Source organism: Plecotus auritus (genome assembly GCF_963455305.1).
Source record: "Plecotus auritus genome assembly, chromosome: 9".
Lineage (NCBI taxonomy): Eukaryota > Metazoa > Chordata > Mammalia > Chiroptera > Vespertilionidae > Plecotus > Plecotus auritus.
The window spans coordinates 109,332,183-109,345,963 of record NC_137783.1 but is presented as its reverse complement, the minus strand read 5'-3'; the positions used below and the strand labels follow the sequence as shown (position 1 = coordinate 109,345,963).

The window sequence follows — 13,781 nt, the reverse complement described above, 5'->3', positions numbered from 1 at the left end:
CTTTTCATTTATTTTGGGAGTGAACTACTAAGTCTTATAGTATTTTTAAAAATTTTTGTTGAATTTATTGGGGCAATATTGGTTAATAAAATTATATTGGCTTAGGTGTACAATTCTGCAGTACAAACTTATAAGAAACTGCCAAACTATTTTCCAAAGTGTCTGTACCACAGCATAGAGAATATAGTTGATAATACTGTGATAACTATGTATAGTGCCAGATGGGTGCTAGGCTTATCACTTAATACGGTGTATAAATGTCGAATCATTATGTTGTATACCTGAAACTAATATTATATGTCATCTGTAATTGAAAAATAAATTTTTAAGACAGTGTCTTACCATTTTGCATCATGACCACAAGCATTCCGGTTCTTCCTCAGCAAGCACAATTTATTGAAAAGACAACAATTGAATTGCCTTTGTACCTTTTTGGAAAATCAACTGACAGTATATGTGTAGGTCTATTTCTGGATTTTGGATTTAGTTTCATCAATCTATGTGTCTATTCTTTCATGACTACTATACTTTATTGATTACTGTGGCTTCATAGTAAGTCTTGAGACCAAGTAGTGAAGAATTCAAACTTTGTTCTTCCTTTTAAAAATTGCTTGGCCCTAGCTAGTTTGGCTCAGTGGACAGAGTGTTGGCCTGCAAACTAAAGGGTTTGGGGTTCGATTCTGGTCAAGGGCACCTGCCTGGGTTGCAGGCTCTATCCCCAGTAGGGGCCATGCAGAAGGCAGCCGATCAATGATTCTCTCTCATCATTGATGTTTCTATCTCTTTCTCCCTCTCCCTTCCTCTCTGAAATTAATTAAATATATATATATATATATATATATATATATATATATATATATATATATATATATATATATATATTAGAGGCCCAGTGCATGAAAATTCCTCTCACAGTCCAGGAGCCCTCAGGGGTGGGAGGCAACCTGGCGATCAGGGGAAGGCGACACCCCCATCAGACCTCTGCTGCTGCCACTGCTGGCAGCACAAGCCTCAGCCAGCCCTGGTTACCTGAGCCTTAGGTGGCCCTGGGTGACTGGGCAGCCACCATCAAGGCTTGCCTGCACCTTGGGCCAGCCCTGGGTGGCTGAGGGGTTAAGGGGACTGAGGGACTCCGGAGGCAGGTGTGCCTGCCGCCTGGGCGGGACTGAGGGACTGGGCACCACCATCTTGTGGCTGTGGGCACCACCATCTTTGAGGGTGTGGCAGTCAATTAGCATATTCCCTCCTTATTGGCTGTGGATGCCACCATATTTGTGAGGGCACGACGGTCAATTAGCATATTCCCTCTTTATTAGATAGGATATTAAAAATTGCTTGGCTAGTCTAGTTTTTTTAGCTTTTCATATAAATTTTAGAATCAGCGTGTCTATGTCTACAAAAAAAATAAATAAATCCCGTAGAGATCTTGATTTGGATTGCATTGAATTCATAGTCAGTTTGGAAAGAATTGGTATGTTAACAATATTGAATCTTCCAATCCATGAGCATAGTACATGTCTCAATTTGCTTAGGTCATCTTTGATTTCTTTTCTCAACATCTGTACTTTAGAGATGTGCACAGAGATTATGACCCATATTTTTTATATTTATACCTAAATATTTCTATTTTGATGCTATTATCTTTTTATTGGCATTGTCTTTTTTATTTCAATTTCCAGTTGTTTGATGTTACTGTAGAGAAATATAATTATTTTTGTATATTGATCATATATACTGCAACCTATATAAACTCACTTATTAGTTCTAGTAGCTCTTTTTTTATATATAAATAATTGTATTGTCTGTGAATAGAGATCATTTTATTTCTTCCTTTATAATCCATGTCTTTTTTTCTTGCCTCTTTGCACTGGCTAGGACCATCAGGAGGATGTTAAAATGCGTGTTGAGAACAATCATCCTTGCCCTGGAGGAGAAACATTTGGTCTTTCACCATTAAGTATGGTGTTAGCTGTGGGTGTTTTGTAGATGCCCATTATCAGATTAAGAAAGTTTAGAGTTTTTTAAATGAATGGATATTGAATTTTATCAAATGTCGTTTCTGCATCTATTGAAATAATTTAACTGCATCCCATAAATTTAGTTATTTGTGTTTTCATTTTCATTTAATTCACAATATTTTCTAATTGTCCTAATTTTCTCTCTGACCCATTTAAAAATATGTTACTTAATTTCCCAGTATATGTGAATTTTCCAGGTACTTTTCTGTTATTTGTTTCTAGTTCACTTAATTCTGTTATTGTCAGAAAACATATTTTTGTTGTTAATCTTCGCCCAGGGATATTTTTTCCATTGATACTTAGAGAGAGTGGAAGGGAGGAGTAGAAACAGAGAGAAACATCGATGTGAGAGAGACACATCAATTGGTTATAATAGCTACTTCAAAAACTTTTCTAATAATTCCAGCATCTAAGTCATCTTAGAGTTGGCATATGTTGATTTTATTTCCCCATGAGAAGTAGTCATATTTTTCCGGCTCTTTGTATGTTGAATAATTTTAGATTGTATCCTAGACATTGTGTAGACTCAGTCCTATTATAATCCTTTATAGGATGTTGATTTTGTTGTTGTTTATAGAGGCAATAAACTAATTTAGGTCAGACCCTAAGTCTATCTCATCTTCTGTTGGTGGTGGTTCTAATTTCAGCACAAATCCACAAGAGAAAAGAGAAAAGAAAGGAAACTTTACCCCACACAAATTACTTCTCCAAATTTTGACTTGACACCCTCTTCCTGCTTTTGTTTAATTTTCAGTCAGTAGGTAGTTGTTTTGTATTTTTGTCCAGAGTTTTATGTAATCAGTAGGAGAGATAAACTATAGTGGACTTACTCTGTCTTGCCCAGAATTTGAAACTCCTACCCAGTTTATTTTGATTTGCTAGTGTCTTAAAAAGCTAGGTAAATGAAGTCCCAGAGCATCAAGAAGACAGTGACAGCAGGAGAAAAGCTCAAAGCTAAGAGGAAATAAATCCTTCTCCCATGTTTAGAGTCCTGGTTAGATGTGAGGGTACTCCTTCTAACTTGTGATACCCAGACCAATGGGATTATTTCTGTTTTCTGGATGAGAAGAGTAAGAAAGAGCTGGTGATTTGCCGATTTGGTCTCCATCTAATCCCCGGGCCTTCTTCTGTTCTGTACTGCACACAGAGCACTGACCATTACAAACTACATTTCCAAAGAGTCCTTGACAAGTAGCTTTCATTAGATTACACCAATAGGAGGCACACATGACATTGGAGGGCAGGAGGAGAGGAGAAACCAGAGTATTTCTCCCACTCTCTCTGCTTCAGGCAGCAATAGCTGTGTTTCTTTTGTGGTCTAGATTCCTCAGGTACCCTTTCCCTCAATGTCCCCACTGAGCTGCCCTCATTCCTCAGCTCCAAGATGCCACCTCCTCTCCCTAGCCTTCCACCCAACAAGTGGTTGTGGTTTCTCGTTTACCTGGTCTCGGGGTTGCCTCACATCCCTTTTACCCTTTCAACTCTCGCAACATTTTTATAACCAGTTTCTTCTATTAAGTTCCTGCTACTGTAATACCGGCATAGGCTCGGTTTACCTGGACTCAGACGGACACAGTCCATGTGGGAGGGCAGAAAGAAAACTTTAGCTCAGGTCTCCTGATTCACACACAGGTCAGTATCCCTGCTGCCCTTCTCTGGCTGAAAGGGAACGTCAGGAAACAGACCACCTTCTGGCCAACCTGGAGGGCAAGGCCTTGATCTAAGTTGCACATTATTTTACAGGAATGTAAGATTTCGTTTTTCATATGTAATCCACTTTCTAAGAAAGTTGTCTTATATTCATCAGCATCTTCCTTTTGTGATAATACAGTAGATGATCATTTAGACTCTTTCGCACCTATATCCCCACTCCTCCCAGGGGTCCTTCTGGAACAGGCAGACAGGGTAAGTTGTGGGAAACTGAAGTGACTTCATGAAGACCCGGAAGAGCAGGAGATGGGAACTGAACAAGAATCAGGGCTGGGACTGAGCAAGACCCCAGCTGAAGGGATCAGTGGTGCCCACAAGAGGATGGGATGGCTTCACCCCAGGAGCAAACCAGGGGTTATGGGACCCAGTGGTGTCTGAGAAGGGCAACTTCCTCGAGGCCATAAGGCTGGTAAATGGCAGAGGGGGAGGAGAAAGCTTCCTGGCTGTCCCCAGAAGGGGGTGCAGGAACCAGGCTGGAGTTGGGACCACAGCCAGGGGAAGAAAACGCCTGGCCCAGCCACAAGCTTTGTCAGGGCACCAGGTCAGCGTTGGAGGGTCTCTGTCCTGCCAGGGGCTCATGAGACAGAAATAAAAGCACAGCCAGCACCTGTCACAAAAGATCTTTAATGGTCTCCTATTTATGGTTCTTTTGTTCATTGTCCTGTTCGAGTTGAATAAACTTTAATAACTTATCTGACATAATAAGGAATGCCACAGGTACAACAAATAAACCTGGCAGGTGGCCCAGGAGTGAGGGTGTCACAAACTAATCATTCACAGAAGGGCTACAGACCTGGGGACCTGTCCCAGTCACCTGTCACTCCCTGCACGCAGGACCCACACAGAGTCACTGTATCAGGCTGAGCACTGGCTCCCATTGAGTAGGAAGAGCTCCCCCGTCCCCCACCCCCCACCCCTGGTGTCTGTGGCTGGCCCTTAACACTGAGCAGACGTTCCAGTGAGCACTCGTTCCCCTGAGGGCTCTGCAGATCTGCAGCACAGACCGCGCGATCGCACCCCGAGTTCATGAGGCTCCCACTTCTCATGTGATACCACCTCCCATACCTCCCATGAGTCTTTCTGTAATTCCTGTGAGGTGGGCAGAGGCTGGCACTAGCCCCATGTTACACAAGGAGAAACTGAGGTCGGTGGGTCCCAAGAGCACACTCAACTGAACGTGGATCACCGCCTGGCTGGCAGTGCTCTAAGCCTCACACTTTCACCTAGAATGCCCTGGGCAGGGGGAGACAGGATTCTGTGCCCAGGGCTGGTCTAGGTCTCACCAAAGTGCCCACCCTCAGCCCTGATGAGGGGCCTGGGTAAAGGGCCAGGCTGGCAGGGAGAGGATTTGGGAGACTGCAGGTAGGGGACCAGCCTCTCTCCAGGCAGCCTCCTGTGGCCCACACACCTGATTGCCCACAAATGTGGGTGTGGAATCCTATTAGAATTGCTCAAGGGTGTCTTGCTGCCTAAAAGGTCTCTGGACAGGTCCTGCTCACAGGAGAGATTTTGCTATCAAGTCCTGCCTCAGCATTTCTTTTAGGAAACCCGGACTTGCATCTATCTGGCTAGATGTAAAGAGGAACCTGACTCTAGTTTCTCCTCCCATCACCCTGCCCTTCTGTCATCCCACGTGCCTGGGCCAGGAGAGCTGGGTATCACACTGGGGTGAGGGCTGGGCCTGTTTCCTTGCTCCACACTCCCCGATGCTGCAGGGGCCAATATCAGGTCAGGACCCACCCTCACTGAGCACCAGGCTCAGCCCCAATGAAACTTAAGCCCCAGCCACAGGGTGGGGGGCTACAAAATCATCACATGGGTACGTGTGTGTGTGTGTGTGTGTGTGTGTGTGTGTGTGTGTGTGTGTGTGTGAGAATAGGCAAATGCTTGGGCCTGGGTGTATGACCCAAGTTCCAATACAAATCTGTACTGGAATGCTAGAGCCATTCCAACATGAAAAGCAAGAATAAAACCTGTGCTTGCTGGTCGAAAATCAAACCTCCGAATGGTGGTTTGAAGAATTTTTTTCTTCAAAAGAAAACTTGAAGGTGAAACCTCAATAGGCAAGTCAGATAAAAGCAGAGTTGTTCTGGTGGAAGTGGTAATGGCGGAGGGCTGGAGACCTATCCTCCGCCTCCACCCCTCCCTTCCCACTTTAGCAGCCCCTGGCAAATCTCTGTGGAACACCAGGGGTTCCAAAGCACCTGGTTTGAAAACCCCTGTGTCAGCATGTCTACAGATCATGGGTCCTGGGGACCTGTGCTTTGACTTCCCTTTCAGGTTGAAGTGTTAGGAGAGAGCAATGGGGGGAGGATGCTCCCCCTTCAAGAGACCTCTCTTTGAAGCCACTGGGCAGTGACCCTGCAGGGGAGTATCAGAGGTGAAAATCCTGCCCCAACAGGTAGGCCATTTCAGTCCTGGAGGGAGGACAGAGTGATGGAACTGCCTGGGCCAAGTTGCAGGCCCAATGTAGGCTTATGCACGAGGATGGAGGGAGTCTGTTTTGGTCCTTGTTGACTTTAAAAAGAAACACCTCAGAATAGGTATAGGCCTATGTCCATGAGACCCTATAAGAGTTCAAGATTGGGGCCTAATGCCTTCTTCCAGGAGAGGGAGAGAATGTCCAGTCACCAGTCACTGGCAGGAGAGAAGCAGCCTTTGCTGAAACTACTGGGGACAGGACAGCTGGGGTCAGCTCTCAGTGTCTGAGGCCTGGGTTTTCCCTGAGCCCAAATACCTCCCGAGTATCATCAAGAAGCATTGGCCATCCTGGTTGACCCTGGAGGGGACATTGTACTTTGAGGGAAGGGGCAGGCAATTTCTATTCCGCTTCCCTCTTAGGTTCTTCGGTGGAGCACTGATTTGGGCCTGGGGCTGGGGGTTCTCACAACCTGGGACAAGAGCCAAGGCTTCCTGGCCTCTGTGGGGTCTGAGAGATGAAAGTTGTGGGTGACACCAAGCCCGGGAGGGACAAAGGTGCCCCAGTCCCAATCACTGACAATATCCATGTGTTGTCTCTCTGTCCTGATTGCTGAGACCATGTGGGCATGGAATTCCTGAATAGTGCCTCAGTTTCCCCCTCAGCTGGGTCCCAAAGCCGACCTAGCTACACCTCATTCTGGTTGACATCTGCCTAAGTGAGAAGGGGCAAGAGATGGCCAGTGGGAGGAAGGCTCAGCCCACAGCAAACTTCCTGTGTGATGTTGGGCCACTCCCCTGCGGTGGCAGGGCCATGGTCAGTGCATCCATTTGCAATGTATAGGGTTGACTTTCATCTCTACTGACTCCCACCCATCTGGACCTCACAGTTCCTGAGTCAAGTGGGGTGGGAAAGGCACTGCTGTCCCATTTTATAGTTATGGAAACTGAGCCCAAGAGGTTGAGTGACTTGCTCAAGGCTACTCAGCTGGCTGATGACGGTCAGAACTGAGAGGCACTGTGGACTGCCAGGCCAGTGTGCTTTTCACTGCACCCTGTGGGAACCAGCTTGTCAGCGTCCCCCCAGCTGAAGCCATACCCCAAGTGAGCCCGCTCTCGCCTGTCTGGGCTCTGAGGCTGAGGAGGCCCGTGGAGTCTCACCAAATAACCCAGTCCTAGTTTCTCTGGGACTGACTCTTCTCACAGCGGGAATGCTGAGTCCACTGACCCTCTGCCTGGGGATTTTCACACAGAGCCATGGTCTTCCTTCCTGCCTAGACTGCAACCTAAATGCCACCCGCATGGCCTACTGCAAAGTCCCCGTGTGGCACTACCTGGTCAGCACAGGCCCCAAATGTGTGCACAGAAAGAACGGACACTGTGGGCTGGTGCCTGGGCCCAGTGGGGCTCCCCAACCCCAGTTTCATGACTCAGATGGAGAGGGGCCCTGCAGAGGACTCGGTCATGTTTGGGCTGCAGGGGGAGTGGAGCCGACCAGAAGCGTGGAGAGATGCCGTGGGCCCTTCTCTCAGGACGAGGCCAGAGGAAACACTGGTCTGAGAGTCCCCTGAGCTGCAGCATATGACCATGCAGGTGGGCACCAGCCCAGGGGCAAGTAGGGCTAAACTCCAGCCTGGGCACCATTCATAAAACTGTCCATTCTAACGTGGGCTGAGGCCACCTGGAAGGGGCACCATGTATAATTCACATCAAGGCACTAAATAGACTAGCAGCAGCCATGGAGCTCTGAATAAAACGGCCCCGTTCCTCCCCCGTGACTTTCCCCTGACCATGAGCTCCCTAAGGACAGGATCTCCAGTGCTCGGCACAGGACAATGAAGTTATCAGCCAAGGATGGTTAAGACAACTTCCAATGAACTTGACCACTGCCCTGCTGCAGTCCTGCACCCAAAGAGTGAAAAGCTAGGTGGGCCTATGATGCTTCCTGCAGCTGGGGAAATTTCAGGTAAACACTGAGATAAACACAAAAGGGTGAGTGAGATATTGGGGTAGAAGCTCAAGAAACCAGTGGCAAGTCTTTTGTACACACAGGTTAGAGATGGAGGAGAAGGAGTGTCGGGAGTGATTACCCCAAATCCTAAAGGGTCTTATGCCAGCTCCAAAGATTCCAGAGGAAGACAATGGAGACCATATGCTTGTGGTGTGTTGTTCCAGCATTTCACCAACTCTACAGCTGCCCAGGGAGGTACACACAGCCCGGCAAGCTCTGATAGGGGCTCGATGCCTGAGGCACCTGCAGCTAGGACCCAAGGTCTGGCCAGGGGGGTGTGACTATCCTGAGCTGACTTGATTCTCACCTGGGTAGGGTTCCCTAGGGTTGAATCTTCATGAGATTCAGAAGTGAAGGGCTAGTACAGTGCCAAGCATGGGAACTGGGTAATCTCATCATGGCAAATGATTGCCCAGTCCACCCCAGTGGGCACTGGATTGAAAAGGATTGAGATTCAACTTATATAATAAAATTTTGCTGTCTCCTTTCAGACAAGTATGGGGTAGAAATAGAAGGAAGCAGGAATTGAGGAGAGAGCCTCTTGCTCCATAAATCAATATACTTGCTTGGGTTTAAGGTAAACCTCAGGTATCTGCATTCACAGGGGCTATCACAAGCACTCCTATCACAAGCACTCCTCCCAGTCACCGCCCCCCCGCCCCGCCTCTCCTCCCCGCCAAGGCTCAGCAAATACAAGCTCTGTCCTTTTGTAATAATCGGGCTCCAGGGCCCAGCAGCTCATGGTAGCTATGGCCACACCTTGACATCAGGCAACCTCCAGAAGCCCAGGAAGGGCCCTTCCCAGGCCTGGGGTGGAGAAGTGGGAGCTCTCCAAGGTCCTGCCACCTTGGGGGTCTAATGAGTCCCCTAGGGAGGCAGCCAGAACAGGGTCAGAGGCTCTGGCTCCAACCACTAAACCAGAAACTTCAATGTTCACACATTCTTAGGAGGCCAGAGCTGGGAGGACCCTTTGTGATCACTGGCCAAACCCCTTGGTTTTCCAGGTGAAGAACTGAGGTCCAGAAAGGGAAAGGAACTTGCCCACGGTCACACAGTAAGTGAGCAGCAAAGGCCAGACAACAGAGACCTTTGAACACTTTCTACCTCATTTGCCTGTCCTGTTGCGCTGGAAACACCCCAGGTCTCAAATCACACCAGCCAATGGGTACTGGGTCCCCATGACACTGAGGGGTGGGGGAGGGATCATCAACTCCCCAAGGAAACAAAAGGTTCCTTGCTATGCAGCAGCCCCCTCTCTTTTAGTTGAGGGCACCCCGATGGATCTTGCCACCTTCTGGGGAAGGACCCCTTTTGCCTGTGGGTATGGTGGCCACAGGTGCTGCCTCCCAGCCTGCAGGACCAGCCCAGCCCAGCCCTGGAGAACTGCAAGGTGGAGGCAGGAGGACACCGGTGTCCCCGGACCTCTTTAGACTTCCAGGCTTGCTTCCCATGGCATCGCCAATCACAAGTCCACAAAGAAAGGGAACAGGACAGATGCTCACCTTTCCGCCCCTGCACCCATCTCGCAGAGCCACCCTTCAGGAAACCTCATCTGTAGCTTCGGCTCACTCTGTCTGGAGGAGGGGCAGGGGGGTACTTTCTGAAGACCCCTCCGTTTCTCTCTCTATGTGCATATTTATAGGTAGGACACACACATAAGATACAGGGTAGCTAGGAGGTTATATCCTGACAATACTGAAATAGACTACAGCTTGCCTTACACTAGCTAACTGCTGGTAAGAAAGTCGGTCCAGTTGCTTTTGTCCACTCTTGGTGTCTACACTAATGTCACTGTCAGACACAGAGGGACAGGGGTGGAAGGGGGGGGAGGTGTTTAGTGGGTCAGGACTGCAAAAAGGCATTGAGAATCTATCCACAGTCTGTCCTCCCAGCCAGAAGAGCGTGGCCTTCACCATGGTCATCTTTCAGGTGCCAGACTGTGTTAACCACCTGGGACTGTGGGCATTCATTCCCTCACACATCTGGACCCCTCAACCCCACCCTTCCAAGTCCTGTGCCCTATCGTCCCCCCTGCTCCCCATTCCAAGTCAAATTCCAAGGCCAGAGCCATGGTGGCCTTTCTGGGGGTCAGCAGGAAGAGGATGGAGAGGTGACTGCAGTGACAGGGTTATGGTGGTGCACGTGGCCCTGTTGGCGTGGTGATGTGGGGCCCGTCCTGAGGCCAGAGGTTCACCACCACAACCTGGAAGACCACTGGGCCCCTGGTAGAAACTGGAAGAACAAAGGGGAGGGGGCACCAGAACAGGAAGAAGACAAGTAAGCAGCCTAGTGCAGGCGGGTGGACCTGGAGCTGCCCAGCGGGGGCCGGCCCCCGGTCTATCTGTCGTTGAGCTGTGGAGAGCCAGTACCATCCTCCTCCTCCTCCTTGTCATCCTTCATGCCTTTCAGTCTCTGCCGGGCGAAGTCCTCAAACACTATGTCGTCATCGCTGGTGGGAAAGACAAGGAAAACAGGGAGGTGTTTGCAGGGCAGGGAGAGTAGGCGTCCTCAGAGGGGTCAGAGGGCCAGCATGCTGATGGGACTTAGACACTGAGTCGGTGGGCTGACCCTGGGCAAAAAGCCTGCCAGGCTGACACACCTGGTCACATCTGGTCTACAGCCAGTTGTGGAAACAGCAGAGGAAGGCATACGTTTGCCTTTCATGCCTACGGGCTGAAAAGTGACCCAGTTCTTGAGGTGCTGGGGGTGGGTGTAGCAGGGCTGGGACCAGAGGAAGAACCCACTTCCACTGTGAGAGGCCAGGCCACCAGCAGGTCCACAACACACTCTGGGTTCCCCAAGAACAGGCCCAAGGAACCCACCCACCCCCCTAAAGAACTCCCTCAGGAAGCATTTCGGTTTCTGCACAGGAAGGAGCGGTTGACTTACTGGGAGAGAAAACCGTGAAGGCCCTTTCTCCAGGAAAGTGCAGGCTCATGTTCTACCTGAGGGGTCTTGGAGAGGAAGGGTTTGGGGGGTACAAAATCGAAACGGGGGCAGAGGAAGGGTGGGTGGGGAAAGGGAGTGCCTGCGTGGGTTTTCAGGACAAAGCACTGTTTTCAAGAACAATGAGTTCCCTTCTACTATGAAACAGGTCCACTTAGGCCCACCGAGTGCTCTGTCCCCCAGAATTCAGCCAGCGGTGTGGGGGTGTTCTCCTGGGGTGACTTGAAATCCCACATCCCAAATATCTCCTGGGAGACAAGGGAAGAGTGGATTTAGAGCTGGAACGAGAAAGCTGGTTTGCCCTGGAGGTGGTTCATGATGTTGGCCCAGGTCCTCCCCCTCTGGCAACTGTCCGGTAAGCCGGTGGCCTTTGGCCGCAGGGAAATCCACATCATTCCTCAAGAGTCAGAAGCAATAAGAACCTTTCCCCACCTCATAGTCTGATTTCACTGGTTGGGCCTGGGTGGGACATGAGAACCCCAGCCCAGGGCCATGAACCAGCCCTGTGTGAGCCAAGCAGGTGCTGTGGACAGACTGATGGACATGCAAAGGATGAGGGAAGAAGACAAACCCCACCGAGGCAGGAGGAAGGGAAACAGGCATGGAGGGTCCTTCAAGTCACATGCAGGCAAGCGGCTTGCTCAAGAGGCAGCAGAGGTGGCTCTCAGCAGACATGGTTAGCCCAGCTGCTCCTCAGGGGTTAATAAGCATATATGCAAATGACCCTGTTGCCCCACCCACCACCCAACCTCGGCTCCCCAGACATCTGCAGGCAAGGTTTGGCTTACTTCGTGTCAAGTTCTATGAGGTTGGTATCTACGGGCGCCTCGTTCTCTGGAACTAAACACAGGATGGGCAGGCACCCATGGGTTAGTGTGAGTGGGTATGGGGACACAGGTCCCCACCCCAGAACAACCAAGCTAAGATGAAGAGGATAATGGAAGAAGGGAGTGGGGAAGGAAGGCTGGTCCCTGGTCTGAGAAATACCCCAAAACTTCCTAAAGGCAGATTAGAGGCTCAGGGAGGGTCCCAGAGGCCCCCTGCAGCCCCAGGAGAAGGAAAAGCCTCCAGACCCTGCTCCTGTGGCCTTATTTCCAATGTGACGTAGATTCATTTCTTCCATGCATCTTTCACCTACTCTAAAACAACCTTTTTTTTTTCTTCACATTTTCACATCCCTGAATTTGGGGTGTTTTTTATAATCAACAGCATTGCATAGTCTAATTGTGGGAACATTTTTCTTTCTTTGTGGAACATACTATGTAACGTCTCTTTGACTGAAATAGTCTTCATGAAGTATGACCAATCTGGAATCTCTTGTAAAAACTATGGGAATGGTGTCCAGGGGCCACCTTACCCACGGAGCCCTTTCTTCTAATTCTGGATGCAAGATAAGGGTTCCAAACATGGCCAGTGGGCCCCCTATACTCCCAACCTCCCCCCAGTCCCTCTCCCCCTGCCATAGAGAGTAGAGCCAGACCTCTCTGTCTCCTAGGGAGTTAAATGTAAATAGGAGTGTGGGCCTCACAAAAGATCCTGGGGAGCTGGGGAAGAGGGGTGACCTTGGGCTAAAGGCTGACCCAGAGGGAAGTGGGGTGATGGGAAAACATGGCAGCTGATGGAGAAAGGGGTCGGCTATCTGGAAACCCCCACCCCGGTGACCCACAGATCCTGCTCACCTTCCCGTTGTGGGGGCTCCTCTTTGGGCTTGGGGTGCATTAGGGTGAAGGGCAGCTCCACGGCCACGTCACTGAAACAGAGACCCAGATCCGGTGAGCCTTGAGCCCAGTCTTTGGTTGTGAGACTCAACACCCTGTCAGTTTGAGGACAGGGGAGGGTTTTATGGTCAGAAGAGGTAGCTCTGGGCTGAGAGGTAGGAAATCCTGCCTCAGTCCCTGGTTCTCTGAGCCTCCGTCTATCTGGAAGTTGAATTGGGAGACCTCTTCTCCTGGCTCCAAAAAGAATGGAACCTCCCCTTTCCTGAGAAGGATCCCTGGATTCCCACAAGCTGGGAGGAGACACACGGTGGGAAAAGGATGGCTGAGGACGGTGTGTGCATCTTGGTCACTGGTGGTTCCAGAGGTGGCAAGGGGTCCTGGCAACCTCAAATCACCACAGCCATCTTGACACCGCCCTTCCCAACTTCCTGGTTGGAACTCCCCTGACCCCCACTCCGTCCCATCTCTCAACATCTCCAGGAGGCTCCATTAAAGTGCTCAGGTGGCCCTCGCCCCCTGTCATCTCGATGATGCCCTGCTGAGGTCAGTTCAACCAAATTCAAGTTGGATGGAAGCCAGGCCTTGGGGCCATCTACATTGTGCATAGAGGCTTAGGGCCGAGCGGGGATGGAGGGTGGGGCAGTGGGGAGGAACAGGGGCAGTGCTGCCACCGGCCAGTGCTTCTGACACACAGAACAATAACAAGAGCAGATACTAACATGACGCTGACTCTGCCAAGGACTGCCCTAGAGCAACTCTAACCTTCACAGCCATGCTATTCTTGCACCCAATGGACAGGTTGGGAAACCTAACATGACGCTGACTCTGCCAAGGACTGCCCTAGAGCAACTCTAACCTTCACAGCCATGCTATTCTTGCACCCAATGGACAGGTTGGGAAACTGAGGCACAAGGAGTAAAAGTATCTTCCCCAAGGGCACACAGCCATCAATGGGAAGTG

General features: G+C 49.8%; 1 protein-coding gene across 5 annotated transcripts in view; it reads right to left on the bottom strand.

The window, feature by feature from the left end:
- Positions 1-8,684: 8,684 nt before the first annotated feature.
- ARRB1 (arrestin beta 1) overlaps positions 8,685-13,781 on the bottom strand; it is a gene marked incomplete at its 5' end in the record, with an annotated part of 68,019 nt that continues 62,922 nt past the window's right edge. For 4 of the 5 annotated variants that reach the window (XM_080687701.1, XM_080687699.1, XM_080687700.1 and 1 more), the window contains 3 exons: positions 10,347-10,606; positions 11,892-11,943; positions 12,783-12,853. In XM_080687701.1, coding sequence (XP_080543827.1) covers positions 10,495-10,606; positions 11,892-11,943; positions 12,783-12,853 — 235 coding nt within the window. In that variant the 3' untranslated portion in view covers positions 10,347-10,494. Of the gene's footprint in view, positions 10,607-11,891; positions 11,944-12,782; positions 12,854-13,781 lie in introns of all 5 variants that reach the window. The other variant, XM_080687702.1, reaches the window with a different exon arrangement.